Source organism: Ochotona curzoniae, unplaced genomic scaffold, assembly GCF_017591425.1.
Source record: "Ochotona curzoniae isolate NIBS_2020 unplaced genomic scaffold, NIBS_Ocur_1.0 contig_2404, whole genome shotgun sequence".
NCBI classification, from domain to species: Eukaryota; Metazoa; Chordata; class Mammalia; order Lagomorpha; family Ochotonidae; genus Ochotona; species Ochotona curzoniae.
The window spans coordinates 3,614,363-3,633,338 of NW_024465451.1; the positions used below are offsets into that span (position 1 = coordinate 3,614,363).

An 18,976-nucleotide genomic window follows, 5' to 3' on the forward strand; every position below is an offset into this window, starting at 1 on the left:
AGGTGTTGGTTGGGGGATAGGTCACTCGGGATCTGGGGGCACCCTGGTGGGGGCAGAGAGCTGGGAAGAGGCTGAGAAGGTGCAAGAGTTGCGGTCACAGCCAGGACCAAGGTGCAGGGGACAGGGAGGTCAGGAGCGGCAGGTGGCTGTCAGCACTGCCTGATGGCCAGGGTCTTGGGCCGGACTGCCTGTCTGTAAGAGCGCCTGGACCACTGTGTCTGTTCAGCCTGGGCTCTGGGGCGCAGCACTCTGTCCCTTGACCTCAGGCCCCCTAGCTCAGGTCTTGGTTTGGCCCAGGAGTGTGGACAGCTAGACAAGTGGGCAGACCACCAGCAGGTGCCCAGGAGCAGCCCCAGTGTGTGCTGCCTTCACCCACCACCTGATTTTCTTTGTTTTTAGAACAAGACTAAAGCTTGTTCTGTATCTACACCCCACCCTGGCGAAGCGTCAGCTTGGATCACAGGGTCACAGCGGAGTGCTGGCAGCTGCCTGGGTGCCACAGGCCTGTCCTGTGTCTTCTCTGCCCGTCTCAGCTGGGGACGTTCAATATCCCTGCCCGCCAAGCTCCTCCACTTCCCTTGGCTTCTGTGTGACCTCATCGATTCCTCTCCACCCCCTGCCCTGCTTCGCGACTCCCCTGGTCAGCCAGTGTGCTCCCTGAGGGCCCCTCCCGGCTCAGCTCTGCATTCAAGACCCTGCCCACTGACCCCATGTCCCGGCCCTCCCTGCTGTCTGGTGTGCCCACCATCCCAAGCCTGCCCTGTGCTTCCACATCTCCCAGCCTCTAGCTGAGCCAGGAGTGGCCACCTGCCTTGTCCATCTGTCCCAAATACACAGCTCACCACACCTCTCAGCTGTGTTGCCCCGCCCCCTTCAGGGCAAGGCCTGAGTGCCCTGGCCACCTCCCTCCCCCAGCCACCCTCCTGTGCAGGCCCAAGAGTGGATTCTGTTGGTGAGCACCTGGCAGCTGTGTCTGAATCTGTCTGCCCTGGCTTCCCCGTGGGAGGCGCATAGGCGGTGGCCCCCCAGGGCTAGGGGCATCATCGAGTTACTTAGGAGCAGCCGATCAAGGACTGTGCAAAATCAGGCAAAGGCTGGGACCCCATGCAGACCCCTCCCCTCTGTGGGACAGGATGGTCTCTGCCTAGCCAGGGGCCTGATGAGTGACAGAACACTCTGTCCCAGTGTCACCACCCTGGGAAAGTCACCCCCTTCTACATACCTTCCTGGCCCAGGGCAGAGGCTCTGGCAAGTGTGAACTTAGCAATGAACTATGAAGGAGAAGGGGGAGGAGAGGAGGGCTCCCCAGTTTGTCAGAAGCCCCAGGCAGAATTCTGGGCCAGGAATGAAGTGGCGGGGGGCAGCCTGCTGCACCCCACCTTGCAGATGAAGCAAACTGGGTGTCCAGAGCCAACAGCGAGTGTCACAGCCCAGGGCTGCCTTCCATCTCCTGTCTGTGTGACCTGGAGCCCAAGTCTGTCCTGGGAAGTGGGTGTGTGTCCCAGGTTGCTGTCCTCCTGGGGGGGGGGTCCCCATGATACTGCCAGGGGAGCTCTACAAACCAAGCCAAGTTAGAGAACCATGTGGGCTTGTCCTGGCAATAGCTTCTGGTCGTATCCATTCCCTCATACAACCCACAGTGCTCACAACTTCTGACCTAGGTGTTGGGGTGCCCCGTCCAGGTGGATGACACACCTGCTCCGAGCTCCTAGCCTGCCTTGGGGAAGCTCCCGGGTAGTTTCGGAGCCTCCTCCCCTGGCCCTGCAGCTTAGCTCCCGTGGTCAGTGGTAGCACTAGCCCGGCTCCCGAGCCTGCTGTCAGTCCGTGAGTTTGCAGCCAGGCCACCCCAAGGCAAGACTTCCTCCTTAGCCTGTTGGGCTGGATGCTCTGTCTTTGCCCCCGAACAGCCAAGGGCTCAATGTGGTAGACTTGGCTTCCAGTAGAGTCCAGTGGGAATCTCTGCTCCCTGCTTTCCCTGCTCTGCCTTTGCATAAGTGGCTTCACCACTCTCCATTGTCGTTAGTGGGTGAGCATGCTGGAACACTTACAGCCTCCTCTTGAGTTTTTGTTTTTGTTTCTTTCCGGGGAGAGACAAAAGTCCCAGTCAGGCAGAACTCCAGGCCGGAAGTGCTGCTCGGGCTGCCTGGTTGTAAGGCCTGGGGTGTGGTTTGAGTGGGTGGAGGGAAGTGAACCTTAGTGCCAGGACCTAGGCTGCCTTGGGCCACCTTGGAGGATGGCCAGGCTCAGAACCCCAGGCCTGGAGGGAAAGGCACTGAGCTGTTTGCCTGTGTGTCTTCACTCTATCAGGAACTGGGGTTGGGAAACGGACTTGACTGGCTTGCCAGATCGCTTCCTTCCCCCTCTCCCCGGGAGCCTGTTTGTTCACCTGTATAATGGGCTAGTAAGACCTCTCCTGCTGCGAGGTGAGGTTGTAGCCTTAACGATTGGGCTCCTCCTGAAATTCCACACCCACAGCTCCCATGGGGGCTTCTCAGCTCTCAGGGCCAGGAAGAGAGATGGAAGGTGCCTACTTTGGGTCTTCCTCTACATGAGGCACAAATCCAGTGAGGTCAGTGAGAGCGTCAAGAGGAATCAGGAATGACTCCTGGGCCCCGGAAGGCTCCTCTCGACCTGTTCTAGGGTCTCAGGCAGACAGATGGAACCCTCTGCAAGGGGTTGAAAACGGCCTTCTCACCGTACAGGCCTGCCATGCGAAGCAGCACTGTCACACACTTCTGCTACGCAGGAGCCTCCCGTGGCCCCGGCCTCATGCCTGCTCGGAGCCCTCCCTAAGCGCAGTGCCAGGGTGCACACCTGGGGCACAGGGGTCAGGTCCTGCCCGTGCCCATGCCTGGGCTTGCCCACCTGCTCTTCAACAAGGCCGGATATGATGACCCTAAGGTAGCCCCCGTGTCTGCCTCAGGGGGCTCCCCAGTTTGGGGGGTCGGCTCTGCAACCTGCTCCCCCCACACCCCACCCCGTAGCATGCTGGGAAGAGATGGTGTGGCCTGGAATGTGACCCAAGCCCCCTGAGGGAGAAGACACTGAATTCCAATCTTTTCTGCTGCTAGGAGATGAGGTGCCCTGAACCTGCTTTGACTGGGGGCTGAAGGTTCTGTGAGCTGTGAGGGGCAGCTCCTTTCCCCCTCAATGACAGCCGTTCTCCCTCTGCACTCCTCTTCCTGTCCCCCGCAGGATGGCCGAGCCGCGATTTAACAACCCCTACTTCTGGCCCCCTCCTCCCACCATGCCCAGCCAGGTAAGACAGCCTTCACCCTTGCCTTTGCCCCCAGGGTTTTGGTTGTGGTTTGCAGGTGGGGTGAGGATGGAGCTGGCGGGGAGAAGATAGGGAGGAGGAGGGACGGGGTGTGGCCCCAGCCCCCTCAGCCCCTGTGGGCTCCCGCCCGCAGCTGGACAACCTGGTCCTGATTAACAAGATCAAGGAGCAGCTGATGGCGGAGAAGATCCGGCCGCCTCACCTGCCGCCCACGTCGGCGTCGTCACAGCAGCCGCTGCTGGTCCCGCCCGCGCCCGCCGAGAGCAGCCAGGCCGTCATGTCGCTGCCCAAGCTGCAGCAGGTGCCAGGGCTGCACCCGCAGGCCGTGCCGCAGCCCGACGTGGCATTGCACGCACGGCCGGCCACCAGCACGGTCACAGGTAGGACGGCCAGGGTGGGGCCTGCGGGCATGGGCGGGGCAGCCGGGACCCTGGGGTGCACATGGTTGGCAGACTTGGGGAGGTCGGGCTGGGACGGGAGACCATAGCACTCAGGTTGTACTGGGAGGACAGGGTTTCCCAGCGAGGAGCTGTCTGCTGGAGGCTGATCAGGAAGGCTAGGCTGGGCAAAGCAAGAACTCTGGGGCTGGGGGGTGGGTAGCACGGCCGAAATGCAAGGAGACAGGACAGGGGTGCCACAAAGAGGGTACTGGCGTGGAAGGCCCTGAAGGGGGCTCCCCCTGGCAGGGTGGGACCCAAGGGTTACCACCACTGCCATCCCCAGCCTGGGGCACTGTGTGTGTGTGTCACAATATTGTTTCTTGTCCTCTGCAGCCCAAGAAGTGGCTGTTATTAGTATTAATATCAGTCCTCTTTATTTCAGATTTATTTGTGGAATGGTAGAGTGACAGAGAGGTGAGGAGAGGAGATCTTTCATGCTGCTCCACTCCTCCCGATGGCTGCAGCAGCCGGCTCTGGGCCAGGTTTCTGCCAGGAGCCTGGAGCTTCATCTTGGTCTCCCGTGTGATTGCAGGGACGCACACAGCCCTCTGTCCCTGCCTTCTCGCGTGCATTAGCAGCAGCTGCCTCCGTAGCCAGGGTGGCAGCAGGACCGGGACTCCGACCAGACGCCTGTTGTTCTCTGCCTTTCACCTTCATGTCTGCATTCCGCAGATGAGGAAACAGAGGCAGAGAAAGATTAAAACCGTAATTTTGTGGCCAAGAAGAGGCAGAGGCAGGTGGTTCAGGGGTCCACGTCCTGACCTCTTGGTGTATCCAGTTCTGCTAAAACTGACTGGCAGGACCCTGTGGGCCAGGCTCAGCAGTTTGCACTTCACCCTGGGCAGTAGGGAGCCGTGGAAGGCTTAGAAGTCAGGAAGTGGAGACTGAGCCTTGCAGAGACGGTTTCGGCTGGGCCGGGCAGCAGCAGTGGGGACAGTGCTGGGCCAGATGGAGGTGGGAGATCTCCTGGTAAGGGGTCTGTCCTGAGGGGATGGGTCCAATGACGGGGGAGAAAGGCTCTGATGCCAGGGGTCAACCTGGGTCAGTGCCAAGGGCCTGGAGCCCCACGATGCCCTCCATGGAGCTGGTGGGACAGCCACTGGACTGGACCTTATTCCTGGCCTGGTTCGCCCACCTGCCACCAGCCGGCACTACATATTCACTGGGTCTGTTTCTCTCTCTCTCTCGATATCCAGGAATTACAGGGGCCTTGTGATTCTCATCTGGGCCCCAGCCACACTCTGTGCATCTCCAGTTATTAAGATTTTATTAAATTCATTTTTTCCATTATAAAACTAATATTAAAAAAGTAATATAAGCATGTTAAGGGAAATTTGGAAAAAGGAGAAATGAAGAAAAAAAATCATTCACAATCCCCAGTTTCTAGACCCAGAAACCGAGAGAGCCGTTCCGTCTCTTACGTTCGTATTTCATATCCGTGTTTCTCCTTGCGCCTAGGTGAACTGCTGGTACGGCGGCACTCGCCACCTCATCATAAACACATTTATTGCGTTTTCTATTATAAAGGTGTTGCACAGTTGTACACAAAATTTAGAGTTGGCAGACTACCTGAAAGTAGAAAAAAAAAATTAGCCTGGGTTTTACTACTATTAGCGTTTTGCTCTGTTTTCTATATAACTTGTTTTTTATTTTTTAATCACAGATGTAAAAAAAAAAAGTGAATACATTTGCCAGGTAAAATATTTCAATATTACAGAAACAGATAAACAAAAGTCTGGAAAATGCTCCCAAATTCTTTTCCCTCACCAGAGTAAGAACCAAAATTAGCTGCTCAGGGAGTGTCATGTCCTGATGTTTGTGCATTCATGCACACACACGTGGAGTCCCATACAAATGTGTGCGGTTTCCGCAGTGTTGTATTCTGAAACAGGTGTGTGTGTAGCCTAGCTCCGCTGTTGCCGCGGTAGCCCAGGTTGGTCTGACGGCGCTGTGCCCTGCACCTGTCTCGTTTGGGGGCTGTGCTGCCCTCCCGGGGTGTGGCTGCTGACGCGGTGGGGGACAGACACTCCATGGCCCCCTTTTGCGTGCTCCTTCGCCTGCGGGACAGGCCTCTGCACGTAGATCTCTGGGCTCATCTGCAAGCATGTCTGAGGTGGAGTTCTAGAAATAGAATGGCTGGGTCCAAGGCTGTGTGTGTGTGAAACATTCGTGGTGAGCCTCACAGGGCGCCCGGGGGGCTGTCAGTGTGTGTGCACTCCCTCCCTCCTCCCTGTCACGCCATACCAAACAGAACGGCAAGGGTTAATTTCCCATACGCGGATTAGCGATCTTGAGACTGCGTGAGAATCTGTTTTCGGCCTTTCATCCACTTAATAGCATGAATAGTTCCAGGTCCCTGATTTTTAAGGTTAACAATACAAGTTTCAAAAACAGTCCAGTGTTAAGGAATTGGAAGATCCGGTGAGTTCACTTTTATTTAAATGGCTCCCGAGCCTCCCGTCCGTGTGTCGTATGCCTGGGGTCAGGGTGCTGGTGACCCTCGCTGGGCAGCCCCCTCTGACATGTTGCCGTGACCATACCCCAGTGAGCCCACTTGTGCCCCAGCCCAGCCTGAGGCCGCCAGCATCCCTGGCGTCTAACTCAGCTGGGTCCTAAGGCCTTGGAAGCATCTTCCCCCCGTCCCTCCCTTGTGTAGCCACCTCTGCAGTGGGAGGCTGCTCTAATGGCGAGAGGACGAGGCCCAGCCTGGCCAGGTAAGCCCCAGCAGCTCTGACCCAGCTCTCATATCTTCGCAGGTCTGGGGCTGTCCTCCCGAACCCCAGCCGTGAGCACCTCCGAGTCAAGTACAGGCACCGCCACCGCCACGGGCACGGGCACGGGCACCAGCGCCCCTTCCACACCCACCACCACCAGCCAGAGCCGCCTCATCGCCTCGTCCCCCACCCTCATCTCAGGGATCACCAGCCCCCCCCTCCTGGACTCCATCAAGACAATCCAGGGCCATGGCCTGCTTGGCCCCCCCAAGTCGGAACGGGGCCGCAAAAAGATCAAGGCGGAGAACCCAGGCGGTCCACCGGTCCTCGTTGTCCCCTATCCCATCCTGGCCTCGGGCGAGACTGCCAAGGAGGGCAAGACGTATAGGTAGGAATCTCGGGGGGAACTCGGGGAGGGGTGGACCCAGAGCTGGGGCTCAGGCTGGGGCTCCAAAGGGGCAGAGCTCCTAGCAAACTCTGTCCGTGTCCCTGGGACCCTTGCAGAGGTAGTCTGTCCATTTCTTCCTCTGCTTAAACTTGTCCTGACCAAACCCCAAATCCCCAGGCTGTGGCTGCCCCTCCAGAAAGTCCGAGTTCCTAGTTGCAGGTCAGGGGCGTGGGAGCCCCCAGCTGACTGCTGGTTTGAGAACTTGTGGGAGCATGGCATCTCCAGGCTGGCACCCTTTCCTAGGTCCCAGGACTTACCTTCCATGGGAGGTACAGCCCTACTCCCCCACCCCAAGATATAAGCCTGCCCCCCTTGCCACTCCCAGGTGGGCCTGGATTCCCAGGCCTCCCCACAGGCCCGTCCCACACCCGAGGGAGGTCTCCCGTGGAGGTAAGTGGGTGGAGCTGCGGGAGTTGGGAGGGCGTCCTCCCAAGTGTGAGCATGCCTCTTGCCAACAGGTGTAAGGTCTGCCCGCTGACCTTCTTCACCAAGTCTGAGATGCAGATCCACTCCAAGTCGCACACAGAGGCCAAGCCCCACAAGTGCCCGCACTGCTCCAAGTCCTTTGCCAACGCCTCCTACCTGGCCCAGCACCTACGCATCCACCTGGGCGTCAAGCCCTACCACTGCTCCTACTGTGACAAGTCCTTCCGCCAACTCTCCCACCTCCAGCAACACACCAGGTATGTGACTTGGCCAGTACTGCCAATACCTGCCCAGTACTGCCAATACCTGTCCAGTACTGCAGCCAATACCTGCCCATCTTCAACTCAGTACCTGTGGCCTGGAGCAGGTGCAAGGGGTTCCAAAACTTTCTCTAGACGCCCATCGCCCTCAGGGTCAAGGGCAAGTTACTTTGTTTGACATTCAAGGCCTTTCACCATATGGCCGTGGCCAGCCTCTCACTGTTGCCCCATTCTCTCAGTTTCCCATCACCAGGTCTTGCCCCTGCTGCATTCTTTACCTGCCACACTGGTGCATATCCATTGTTTAGGCCAGCTTTCTCTAGGAAGGCCTCCCAGCTACAGAGGGTCCCCTGTGCCTTCCCATCCCAGCACTGGTGCCCCTGTTGTGTCCTTACCTGGTTGCTTGGCTCACCTTCCGCAGCACACCCTGGGCCTCTTGAAGGCAAGAACGTGGTCTCTGCCATTTCTCCACCCCCAGCAGGTGTGGCACGTGACTGGCATTCACTGAGTCTTTGTGGAGTAAATGGAGCTAGCTTTTGTAGAGCATATGTTTAACAAATAGTGAAAGAGCCAGGTACTCTCCCAGGTGCCTAGAGTGTGGCAGGGAATGTGGCAGACAGAACCCCTTGTCTTCAGGAGACTTCCAGTGAAGTGTGTCAAAGATACGCGTATGTATCTTTAAGAAGAGGGGCGCAGTGGTCAGACCAGCCCACCCTAAGAACTCACACCGTGCATTGCAAGAAACAAGGCAGAGGGCGAGAACCACCTGCTGATGGGCAGCTCCTTCACCTGTCACGGGCCTGCCCGCGTGCACCGGGAAAGAGCCAGGAACGGGTGATGGTCAGCTCCTTCACCTGTCACGGGCCTGCCCGCGTGCACCGGGAAAGAGCCAGGAACGGGATGGTTGTTGCTGTGGAGTTTGCCGTGTCCAGAAAGAGCTCACAGTTTTCTGTCTTTGCAGGGGCTAGGATGGGAGACAGGGATAATAGAGAGGGACCCTGTAGTTGTGATGTTGCTTCTGGGTGGATTAGCTGTTTGTTTCTCAGTGGTGTCCAAGTACCTTTTTATCCATAGCAGCACAATGCCCTCTGGTCTGGTTGGCTGACCTGGGGGCATATTGTGTCCCTGTGTTCCCAGACAAGCGACAGAGGGCAGCAGGGTCAGGGGCTGTCTGTTTTTTCATGTCTGCGCCTCAAAAGGCACTGGTCTCAAAATGAATACATAGATGCATGAATGGATGGATGGATGGAATACATAGATGAATGAATGAACGGCTGGTTGAATGAATGAATCTAAAAATGAAGGCATTGATCTGAACAGGGAAGTTTGTTTTGGTAATCTTCTGAGTTGACCACTGCTTTTTAAATGTTTCCAGTTGGCCAGTTGAATTTGTATGAGTGGGTATAGCAAGTTGTTGGTTAAAAAACAACCAACCAACCAACCAAAACTCATTCCTGTTGTATGGCTCTTAAAACAACACATCCAAAAGCCTGAGAAATGAGCTTTTGCCGAGAGATAGGGTGACGCCCCGAATCGTTTGTGTATGTGTGGATGCCAGAAAAATTCTTATTGTCTGATCAGAGATGAGGACCTTGGCAGCCGCCAGATTGTGTGTGAGTAGCCTGCCTCATGGAGCACCCTCTCTTTGGAGTCTTCTTAGACTTAAAGGGGTTGATGTGTTGTTGTTGTTGTTGTTGTATGTGTGTGTGTGTGAACAACTTCAGAGAATTCTGTCAACCTTTAGAAGACTATTTATAAGCCACCAGGCACCAGCACATATAATTAAACCCATATGTCCTAGCCCAGTGGCAGAGGTGGATGTCCAGTTGCTATAGAGTCCCAGGATCTTTTCGACAAACAGCCGAGAAAGCCACATTGAAAGAAGCACCCAGGGCGCAGACTCCAGGCCGCTGCTGGCTGACGGAAGCCCTTTGCTGTTTTCCTGCGCCTTGGCCGGGAACCAGGCAATCTGATCCTATAATCAAATCTATCTTCCCAGTGTCACCACCACTAATGGATGGAAGACAAGAAGGTCATGTCCCACACAGAGCCAGCCCCAGCTGAGTGGCAGAGGGCGAGTTGGGAGAGTGAGAACGTTAGCTGCCCTGGGAGTTGAGGAAGCTGCTCTGGGCAGGTGGTTCAGAGACGAAGTTCATGATCCTCGTGATCCTGGGAAATGGGGAGGGAAGCTGCGCGGGGAGGGAAGGGAGGACAGAGAAGAACAGGTGGTCGGTACAGTGTTACCCCAGGCCAGACTGTGGAAGGACCAGCCCCTGGCTGATAGACACCCCGTGGGCGTCCGGGGCCAAGAGGGTCTGCAGCAGGAGGGTCTCCTGGGCCACGAGGGGTCTACAGGTGGCCCTGTGCGCAGCTGGAGTCGGGGCACTGTGGTGGTGTTGGAGGGAGTTAGGAAAGCACAGAGCCGGGCCTCAGCTGTATCCGTCCGCAGAACCAGTGCTGGGCAGGAGGGAGTCTGCGTTGGTTGGCTTATCTGGGGTGCCAAGAGTGTTTTGTTTTTATTTTTGTTTTTTCCTTGGCTGTGATGTTAGGTGCCTGCATAAGTGGCAGTTAGAGCAGGGGAAGGTGTCCTTTTGGGCACTTGGGTCTGATGATAATAACGACAGCAACAACGACCATTCTTTGTTAGAGAGTGTGGCCTCTGTGCAAAATATCCAGAAAGTTCTGTGTCATGTGAATTTGTTTCTGCTTGTAAGAGATCATGAATCGAGGAAAGAAAAGGGATAACCAATGAATTCTTAAGTTATTTTAATATTGAAAACATCTTGTTATTTGTTCATCTTAAGTAGAAATGAATGTATTGAAAATGGACATTACAATAATTTATGTACACCTTTTCTGTAAAGTCGCTTAGTCTGCCCCTCGGGGAGTGCAGGGTCAGTGAGCCCAGCTTCCCTGTGCTGCTAGGGAGAAGAGACACCTCCAAGAAGGGGGCGAGCTTCCCATCAGCATGGACGTGGGGGCCAGGGGAGAGACGCCCTACAAAGGACCTGGACCTGACTTTAACCTCAGGGCCTGGTGCTGAGGGCGTGGGCTCCAGTGGGCACAGCAGCCTGGTGCTTCGCAGCCAGCCCAGGACGGGGTGCTTGCGCCCGCACACGCACACACACACACAGCAGTGGGGAGACGCAGGCCCTGCCTGGCCCGTGGGCCTCCCACAGTGACCTGGAAAGATGCCCATGGAGGTGGCAGGCCGTCAGGAGAGCAAGTGGAGGTGGAGGTGACGAGGGAACCTCTAGACTGAACGTTGAAGCTGCTGTGACTCTCCCCCTGGCCCGGGGCGGCGGACATTCCTGACCCGGCGACAGCGTGAGCAAAGGCTCAGGAGCGCTGGAGACGCTGACACCAGAACAGGAAAGGCCTTGAGTGCCAGGCCAGGGGTTAGGACTGTCCTGGAAAAAGCGGGAGGCAGTGGGGGCTACAAACTGCGGCTGTTATCTGCAGGCAGGGGCCGAGGCTGGGAATCCAGGAGAACACACGCCATTGCTCGGCTTGCCTGGAGGAGGCGGACAGGCAGGTTCCTGGTCAGGAGGGCCTGAAGGCCCTGGAGACAGTCATTCAGTCAGTCAACAAACATCCAAGATTTATCCCCCCCAGCCCGAGAATGGAAGTCGATGCTGTGGGGTGTGTTCCTAGCACTACTGCCTGACTCCAGAGAGGATGGACTCACTGTCCCGCCTCCAGTCTGCGGCCACTGTCGAGCCCTCTGTGCCAAGCTTGTGCCTGGCACCAGGGTGATGGCGGCAGCCAAGATCAGGGACTTCTGGTACTCGAAGGGACTCAGTGGGATGTTGATGAAGTCAACCTCTCAGGCTGCGTGAGAAGGAGACATCCAGGGTGGGAAGCTTGGTGTGGAGGGGGGGCTGTTCCTTGACCGAGCTCGTCCGAGGGGACAGGGCAGACTGCCCCAGGAAGAGGGTGTTTGCTGAGAGCAGGGGTGTGGGAGCTGGCCAAGCTAACCGAGGGCAAGGTGTACCTGACAGAGGGAACAGCGGGACAGAGGCCTGGGGGCTGGAGAGAGCTCGCGACACCAGAACGGTTGGGAGGGTGACGGTAGGACCCTCACTGCCTGTGCACCTGTCACCAGCCCCGAGAGGGGTTGGGGGGTGTGGAGAGTTGGTCCAGGTGACCCCGAGATACTTCTGTTGGAGGGAGGGTGCACTGGCCAGGGGTGATGTCCCCAGATGTGTGGTTGCCATGAGTGTGCTGGTGTATTGTGGCTCAGAACGAAGGCAGGTGCACTTGGCTTGCCTGGGTGGGTCTGGGGCCACCTGGGCTCCCCGCTAGTGGAGATGTCCTTCTTGGGTAGCCCTTTCCTGACTGTGAGGGAGAGCTGTGATGTTCAGGGGCTCGGGGAGCCATCCAGGAAAGGGGGAGTGACTCATGGGATGAGACTTGCCCTGCTGTTCACCTGGGCCAAGGAACGGGGGGAGGGACTACCAGGTAAGAAAGAACTCGTTGGTGTGGGTGCTGGGCTAGCACCTGAGCCACCTGCAGAGGTACCCCACTTCCAAATACTTAGCTTTGATTCCCAGCCCCAGCTTCTGACTCCAGTTTTCTGGAATGCAGACCCCAGGAAGTAGCAGTCCCTGTGAACCCACATGGAAGACTTGGCTGGAGCTCCTGGCTCGTGGCTCTTACCCAGGCCACTGACCATGGCGGGTTTGGGGACTGAACCAGTGGGACAGGATCTCGGTCTCTCAAATAAAAGGAGTACAGATGAGCCACTCTCTGGCCAGCGCTCAGAGTGCCCGGGAGCAAGAGGCCAGGCAGGACCCCACAAAGAAGGCCCTGGCCGACATCCTGAGGAAGCTGGTTCCCGCAACAGTGCAGTGGCCCCCGGAATCAGAGTTGATTGGCAGCCGTGAGTGTGCAAGTGGTTTGCACTTGATCCTGGGGTCCTAGGTTCTGGCCATGGCCCATGCTGGAGGGGTCTGAGTTTCATGGATGGGCAGAGCTGGGGCATGGCAGGGGCAGAGCCCACAGGGACCCTGTCCTCGCCCTGTCCACACGCCTCCACTCTGCGACACGCTCACTCGCTTTGGCCGGCATTTCCGGTAGCATTTGTCACCTGCTGGGGTGACTCACAGGCTTCCCTCCTGACACCTGGCAGTGGTTTTGTTTGCTTTGGTCACTGATGTCTTCCCAGCACCCAGCATGGTGCCTGGCTCATGCGACGCCCGATGAATGTTGAGTAGGTGAATGAATGATAGCAAGGCTGGCCGATGCTTCTGACAATAAGCCCCTGATGAGTATTTATTCACAAAGCTCAGGAGGGGAGGAGCTGTAGCTTTTTTAAAAAAGAAGTTATATTTTTATACCCATTTTGTAGATGAGGAAACCGAGGTTCAGGGATTCGCCCAAGGGTACCCAGCCAATCGGGGGTGGAGCCAGGATGAGACCTCTGGAGTGGGGGTTTGGAGACGCTCCCAGGCGGGATGGGAACTGCAGACAGGGTAGGGGCTGGGAACAGTTGCAGGGAGAGGGTCTGCTTCGTGGCTGTCCTCAGGGCTGGCTCTCCAGGAGTGGGCAGGATGTGAACAGGGCTGGGACCCTGGGGAGCCAAGGTTTCAGAGGTAGGGTTAGACTGAGGGGGCAGAGCAGGAGAGATGGAGAGGCCCCCAGCTACGGCCCCTGCGGAGTGGGGCAGGAGAGGCCATGTGCCAAGGCCTCCAGCTCACTGGGCTGCCCTTGCAGAATCCACACAGGCGACAGACCCTACAAGTGCCCACATCCTGGCTGTGAGAAGGCATTCACTCAACTCTCCAACCTCCAGGTGAGTGCCCGCTGGAGGCACAGCTCCCTATCGCCTCCCCGGGAGTCTGTGCCGGAGTGGGGGGACTGGCCGCCCTGCCCCCCAGCAGGCTGTGCCAGGGTGGGAGGACTGAGAGTGGGGGGACTGCCAGGTGCCCGGCCGCCCTGCCCCCCAGGAGGCTGTGCAAGGGTCGGGGCATGGTGTCAAGGTGGGGGACTGCCAGGTACCCGGCCACCTGCCCCCCAGGAGGCTGTGCCAGGGTGGGAGGACTGAGAGTGGGGCGACTGCCAGGTACCCGGCCGCCCTGCCCCCAAGAGTGGAAGCGGGCTGTGGGGGGGACAATGGGAGGAGAGGGACCCACCACCTCCTGATGCCCTGCTGTGCTCCTGTAGTCCCACCAGCGCCAGCACAACAAGGACAAGCCCTACAAGTGTCCCAACTGCTACCGGGCCTACTCAGACTCGGCCTCCCTGCAGATCCACCTCTCAGCCCACGCCATCAAACACGCCAAGGCCTACTGCTGCAGCATGTGCGGGCGGGCCTACACCTCGGTGAGTCCTCCTTCGCCCCACTTCCCACTTGCCAAGCCAGGGCTTCCGCTCCTGCTCCCCGCTGCCCGGGGCAGAGCCCCCAGTCTGGGTCCCAGGGCCCTTGGAACACTGGCCGCGGGCTGGCAGGTGGGCCGGGTGCACCCTGCTCTCCAAGGCCAGAGAGACTAGGGTCAGGGAAGCTGCCACTCCCACGACGGCCACAAGGTGGCACCGTAGCACGGCCCGGAGCTAAGCTCGTCCCGAGAAGGGCCACCTGGGGAAGGGACGTTTTCCTAAGCCTGGCCGCCCACAGAGCACGCAAGGAGAGGGACAGCTCTGCGTGGACCACACATGGCGCTCTAAGACCCAAAGGAGGGCAGTTCCCATCCCACTGGATCCCATATTTGCCCCAGTGGAATGGGAAGCTATCAGAAAACCAGGGAGGATTTCAAATATTTTTTTTTAGCTTATTTTAATTTTTTAAAGGTAAAGTGATATAGACAGATATTTTTCATCTGTTGGCTTACTGCCCAAATGGCTGCCACAGTCAGGGCTGGGCCAGACTAGAGCCAGCAGCCATATGGGGGGGCAGGGACCCACGTGCCCGAGCCACCACCAGCTTCCTTCCAGGGTGTGTGTCACTGGGAAGCTGGGCGGGAAGTGCAGCCCGAGCCGGAACCCTGGCACTCCCATGTGGGATGCAGGCATCTGGCAGCATCTTCCCTGCCCCCAGGCCCCCTGGGAGGGTGTTTGGCTCATGGAGCAAGGGCAGGGGTCAGTCAGCAGGCCTGGTCAGGCGCCAGCCAGGGCTGCTCTTTGCCCAGTACCGAGAAAGCTGCATTGATTCAGCGCTGGAGTTCCAGGGCCAGAGCTGAAAGCTGAACCCCACTTTATCTCATGTGTAAAGCTGTTACTTTGTATCTTTGATGATAAGGCCTCCTTTTTTGAACATCCCCACCCTGTCTTTGTAGTACTTAAAAGTCATTAGTGCAAGCATGTCAGAACAGCCAACACATACTGCTCTGGTCTCATTAGTGCTGCGTCTAGCAGGACCCTAGCAAGATTCCTGCCCTCCCGTTTTAGGAGCACTCTCTTAGTCTGCCTCTTGTAGACCCTGGCCTCTGGTGTCACTGACTGGCCCGAAACCAGCAAACATGAGCACTCCCTCAGCTGCCCTGTGAGGGCCAGGCCTGGCAGGTGAGGCCCCCAAGGGGACCTGCCCCTCACCCAATGCGGGGCATGGCCTGGCATGAGTGGCTGTGCAGTCATGGCATGTCAGGGCAGATGAGCCGGGGCAGGGGGACCTGGTTTCTCCCCAGAAGAGGACTGCGTGATGGGATGCTAAGGCAGGTGCACCTGGTAGGTAGGGTTGGGCTCCAGCCACCCTCCGCCAGGGGTGGCCAGTGGGTAAAGGGCTGCCAGCGCTGATGTGGGAGCCTGGTACCCACTGGCTCACCAGCCAGCCCCCACTGAGGCCTGGGACTCCAGCAGGCGAGCCAGAAGTCCTGTCACCCCGGGCAGCCCAGCAGTCAATGCCAGAGGCAGCGGCCACCAAGGTGGCCCGCCTTCCCGGGAGCCCTCCAGTGGCCACGTGGGGGAACTGCAGCCTCCATGCCTTCCTCTCTGAGTGCTTACACCTCTCCCCTGCACCTGCCCACAGGAGACCTACCTAATGAAGCACATGTCCAAACACACAGTGGTGGAGCACCTGGTGAGCCATCACTCGCCTCAGAGGACGGAGTCCCCAGGCATCCCCGTGCGAATCTCCCTCATCTGAGCCCATCCGAGGCCGCCACCCCGCCTGGCCCGTTGGCAGACTTCAGGCTCTCTGAAGGAGAGGGGGGCCTCTGGGGACCACCAGGCTCTCTCACGACCTTCCTGACCTTCCAGAAAGTGCAGCCTGCAGAAGCCCCCGCCTGGTCCAGCTCCCAGGGAGGCCAGACCTACTGCAAGCTCTGGACTGTCCCGGTGGCATCCAAAGACGATCTCCGAGCACTTTGAACCTGTCGGGTTTTCTTTCTCTCCATGCCCTTCACTTGCTTCACTGTTTTTTTTTTTTTAATTTGTTTTGGAAATAACAAAACAAAAAAAAAAGGAAATATTTATTGGCCAGGAAGTTGGTGCTGCTAAAAGCGAGAAATGTAAAACATCGGACAGCCGGATGCGGAAAACCAGAGGGCCACGTGGGACATTCAGTTTCTGGAGCCCCGGGTCTGTGAACAGGACCGCCGGGTGGGAGGGGCAGGAGGCGGCTGGAGTGAGCCCCTTAGGCCCCGGGTGCCTGGCCAGCCCTCTCCAGCCTGGCCCTGGGCATCAGAGAATAGAGGGATGCAACAGTGGCCAGCCGGGGCATCCAGGATTCAGGAGACAGAGACAAGAGAGGAGTGAGTGGGAGACCCGCAGGACCCACGGGTGCAGTGACGGGCTGGGTGGCAGGCCCAGGGGAGTGGGGCGGGGTGGTGAGCCCCACCGCCCTGAAGACCACCCCAGTCTACCTCGGTGCTGGCCAGGAAACCTATCGGCTACCTCTCCCACCATCCCAGACCGTGGGGAGGGGTCTGGGGAGGGGATGCGCCTACGCCCAGGACCTCTCTCGAACTTTCTCCAGATGGGGACAGAGCCCAGGGAGGGGTTGTTTGTCTTCCCTGCCGTTGGGGAGTGGGGTGAAGGAGGGACTCCCCAGCCCAGGCCTGCGGGGAGGAGGGAACGGGAGCAGACCCGCTCCCCGCCACCCCACAGACACACCCCAATCTGAAAGCCATGCGTGTCCGTGTATATAGGAACATGTACAGAGCGAGGGAAACTCCCCACGTCCCCTCCGGGGGGGGGGAGAAAACTAGACAGAAACTCATCTATATATTCTGTATCTGGAGTTGCGTTTGGAATATTAACTGTGTTATTTTTATACACTTTTTAAGCCTTAACTCGCCATTGATTTACCAGTTTAACGTTTCCTGGGGTTTCTTTTCCCGTGGGGTTCTCTGCCTCCGCCCCACCTCCTTTGTTTGACTTGCGTTGTCTGATATTCAGTATCGTAGCTTTTCGTCCGCATGTTACTACCCTGTAAATACGCTGTTCTCCATGCTGTTGACACCCCCTCTGCTTTTTTTTTTTCTATTGGGACCTCCAGGCCACCGTACTTAGAACTAGTTACCTTATTAAAAAAGAGAAAACTGTGCTGGCTTTTCCGTGTGCGTCTCGGTGGCCGGGAGGTGAGGGCAAGCAGGGAGGCAGGAAGCAAGGAGACGGGGTGGGGAGCCAGAACGAGAGCAAATGTGGGGGAAAAAACACTAAAGGGGTAAGAAACAAAGGAAAACCTCTGCTCTTTGTATTTCTCTGTTGTGAAGAATAAACTGTACCTGCACCCGGGCAGCATCCGTGTGTGGCGTGCTGTGTGCGAGAGCGGGGCAGACGCCATTCCCTGTCCCTTCCCGGCCCTGACCCTGCGCTTGGGGAAGCCAGGGAGTGAACAGACCCTGGCCCTGGGATAGCCTCGCGCAGGCCCAGAAGTGGTGCCTTCTGTGGGTGCCCCATGGCTCCGCTGCAAAGTAGGTGACACGTGGAGGGTGCTGGGCTGTGCCTGGGTGGAGGGGGCTCTGGTAGGCTCGACCCATTCTAGAGTGACAGTGGGCCCATCTGTTCCCTGGGGATGCACCGGTCCTAGCTGGGCCGAGTGCTGCACCCGCAGTGCTGGGACACAGGCCCATGGAGCCGTCCTCCCACCTGCCTGTCCCCATGTGGAGGCCTGCGTTCTGCTTGCCAGGGTGGGTGAATGGGGACCAGGAGCCCCTTCTCTGGCAGGTTGGTCAGAGCTGTGCTCGGGGAGCGTGGGGAGCTCTCAGTGACCCAGGAAGCCCAGTCCCAGTCGCTCGGGCAGCTGGGCAGGGGTCAGGCAGCAGCGGCCTCGGGGGATGTCTCCAGCCATTCACCAGGCTCTCAGAGCCCGCCTGGGTCAGGAGTTCCTGTGGGGCTGGCACTTCCGGTCTCACGGCTGCTACCTCTGCACTCCAATAGCCTAAACACCACCAGGTCTTGTGGCTATGTTGGGCATGGGCTGTCTGGCTTGGGCATGGGGACCCATGTTTGTCACCTGGAGCACAGGACAAAACCTGTACCTCCATTATATCTCTCCGGGGTCAGAGGGTGGTGGGGGCCAGGGTGTATCAGCATCAGGAGGGACAGTGGACACGGGACCCCAGGAGCCAGCACTGTCCCCCTCTATCTCGCAGGGCTGTTCTCCCCAAAATACCTACGTGCACATAGCTGGAAGGGTTGGGATTTGGTCACATGATCACATCCCAGCCATAGCACTGGACACTTGGCCCAGGGACTCCAGCCCTAGCTGCGTCCGGTGGTCCATGATGGCCCACCTGCTTCACCGTGAGCAATGGCAGCCTGAGGTTGGCCCTGGTGGGACAGATACCACAATAGCAGCACACGAGCTTCTGCTTCCCTCCCTGCCAAGAGTCAGGAGCTGCATGTGGACTCATGCATCCATCAGGCTCTCCAGGGACCAGTCAGGAGGCCAAGGGCCCCTTGAATGTCTGGGGGCGGGGCTGGCTGTGCTGGCCCAGCACCGATGGACAGGGGAGAGCGAGAGCCTTGGAGGCCTTCCAGCTTCACCCCGTGGCTGTGTTTAACTTCCTGTTTGTTCTCACATCCATGGGTGAAAGTGGCTTGTGCTGTGCCCTTGGGTTACTGAACGACCCTGTGTCTGGCTTGCTCGGAGGTCAAATGAGGCAAAGAGGATGGAATGAATCAATCCATGTCTGATGTGCAGGACTGAGCCTGGGACCTAGGGCCAGTCTGCATGTGTCCTGGCTGTCCTTAGCCCCGGTGGCTTGCTGTTCCATGCCATCTGTGATCCGGGATGAAGCCTGTGTGGACATGCGGAGTTTCTGAGGATGGCTCTGGAGTGGGCATGGCAGGGTGGGCGCTCTGCTGCTTCCCCGTGGGTCCAGGGTCGTGCCAACGACTGTGGCTAAGGCCACGAAGGGAGCCACAGAAGGAACTTCAACTCCTGCTTGCTCCTGCTTCACACCAGGTCTCTGCACCCCCGGCCCCTCCCTTCTCAGGCCCCGGGGCTCGCGGGGAGGGGGCTGTTTCCA

At 58.1% G+C, this 18,976-nt stretch overlaps 1 protein-coding gene across 1 annotated transcript in view; it reads left to right on the forward strand.

Annotated features, from left to right (window-relative positions):
• ZNF362 (zinc finger protein 362) overlaps positions 1–17,043 on the forward strand; it is a 31,328-nt gene extending 14,285 nt beyond the window's left edge. Inside the window, exons 3-9 of the mRNA XM_040974172.1 lie at positions 3,196–3,259; positions 3,411–3,657; positions 6,474–6,819; positions 7,338–7,562; positions 13,281–13,359; positions 13,731–13,889; positions 15,529–17,043. Coding sequence (XP_040830106.1) covers positions 3,196–3,259; positions 3,411–3,657; positions 6,474–6,819; positions 7,338–7,562; positions 13,281–13,359; positions 13,731–13,889; positions 15,529–15,645 — 1,237 coding nt within the window. The 3' untranslated portion in view covers positions 15,646–17,043. The remainder of the gene's footprint in view (positions 1–3,195; positions 3,260–3,410; positions 3,658–6,473; positions 6,820–7,337; positions 7,563–13,280; positions 13,360–13,730; positions 13,890–15,528) is intronic.
• The last annotated feature ends 1,933 nt before the right edge of the window (positions 17,044–18,976 follow it).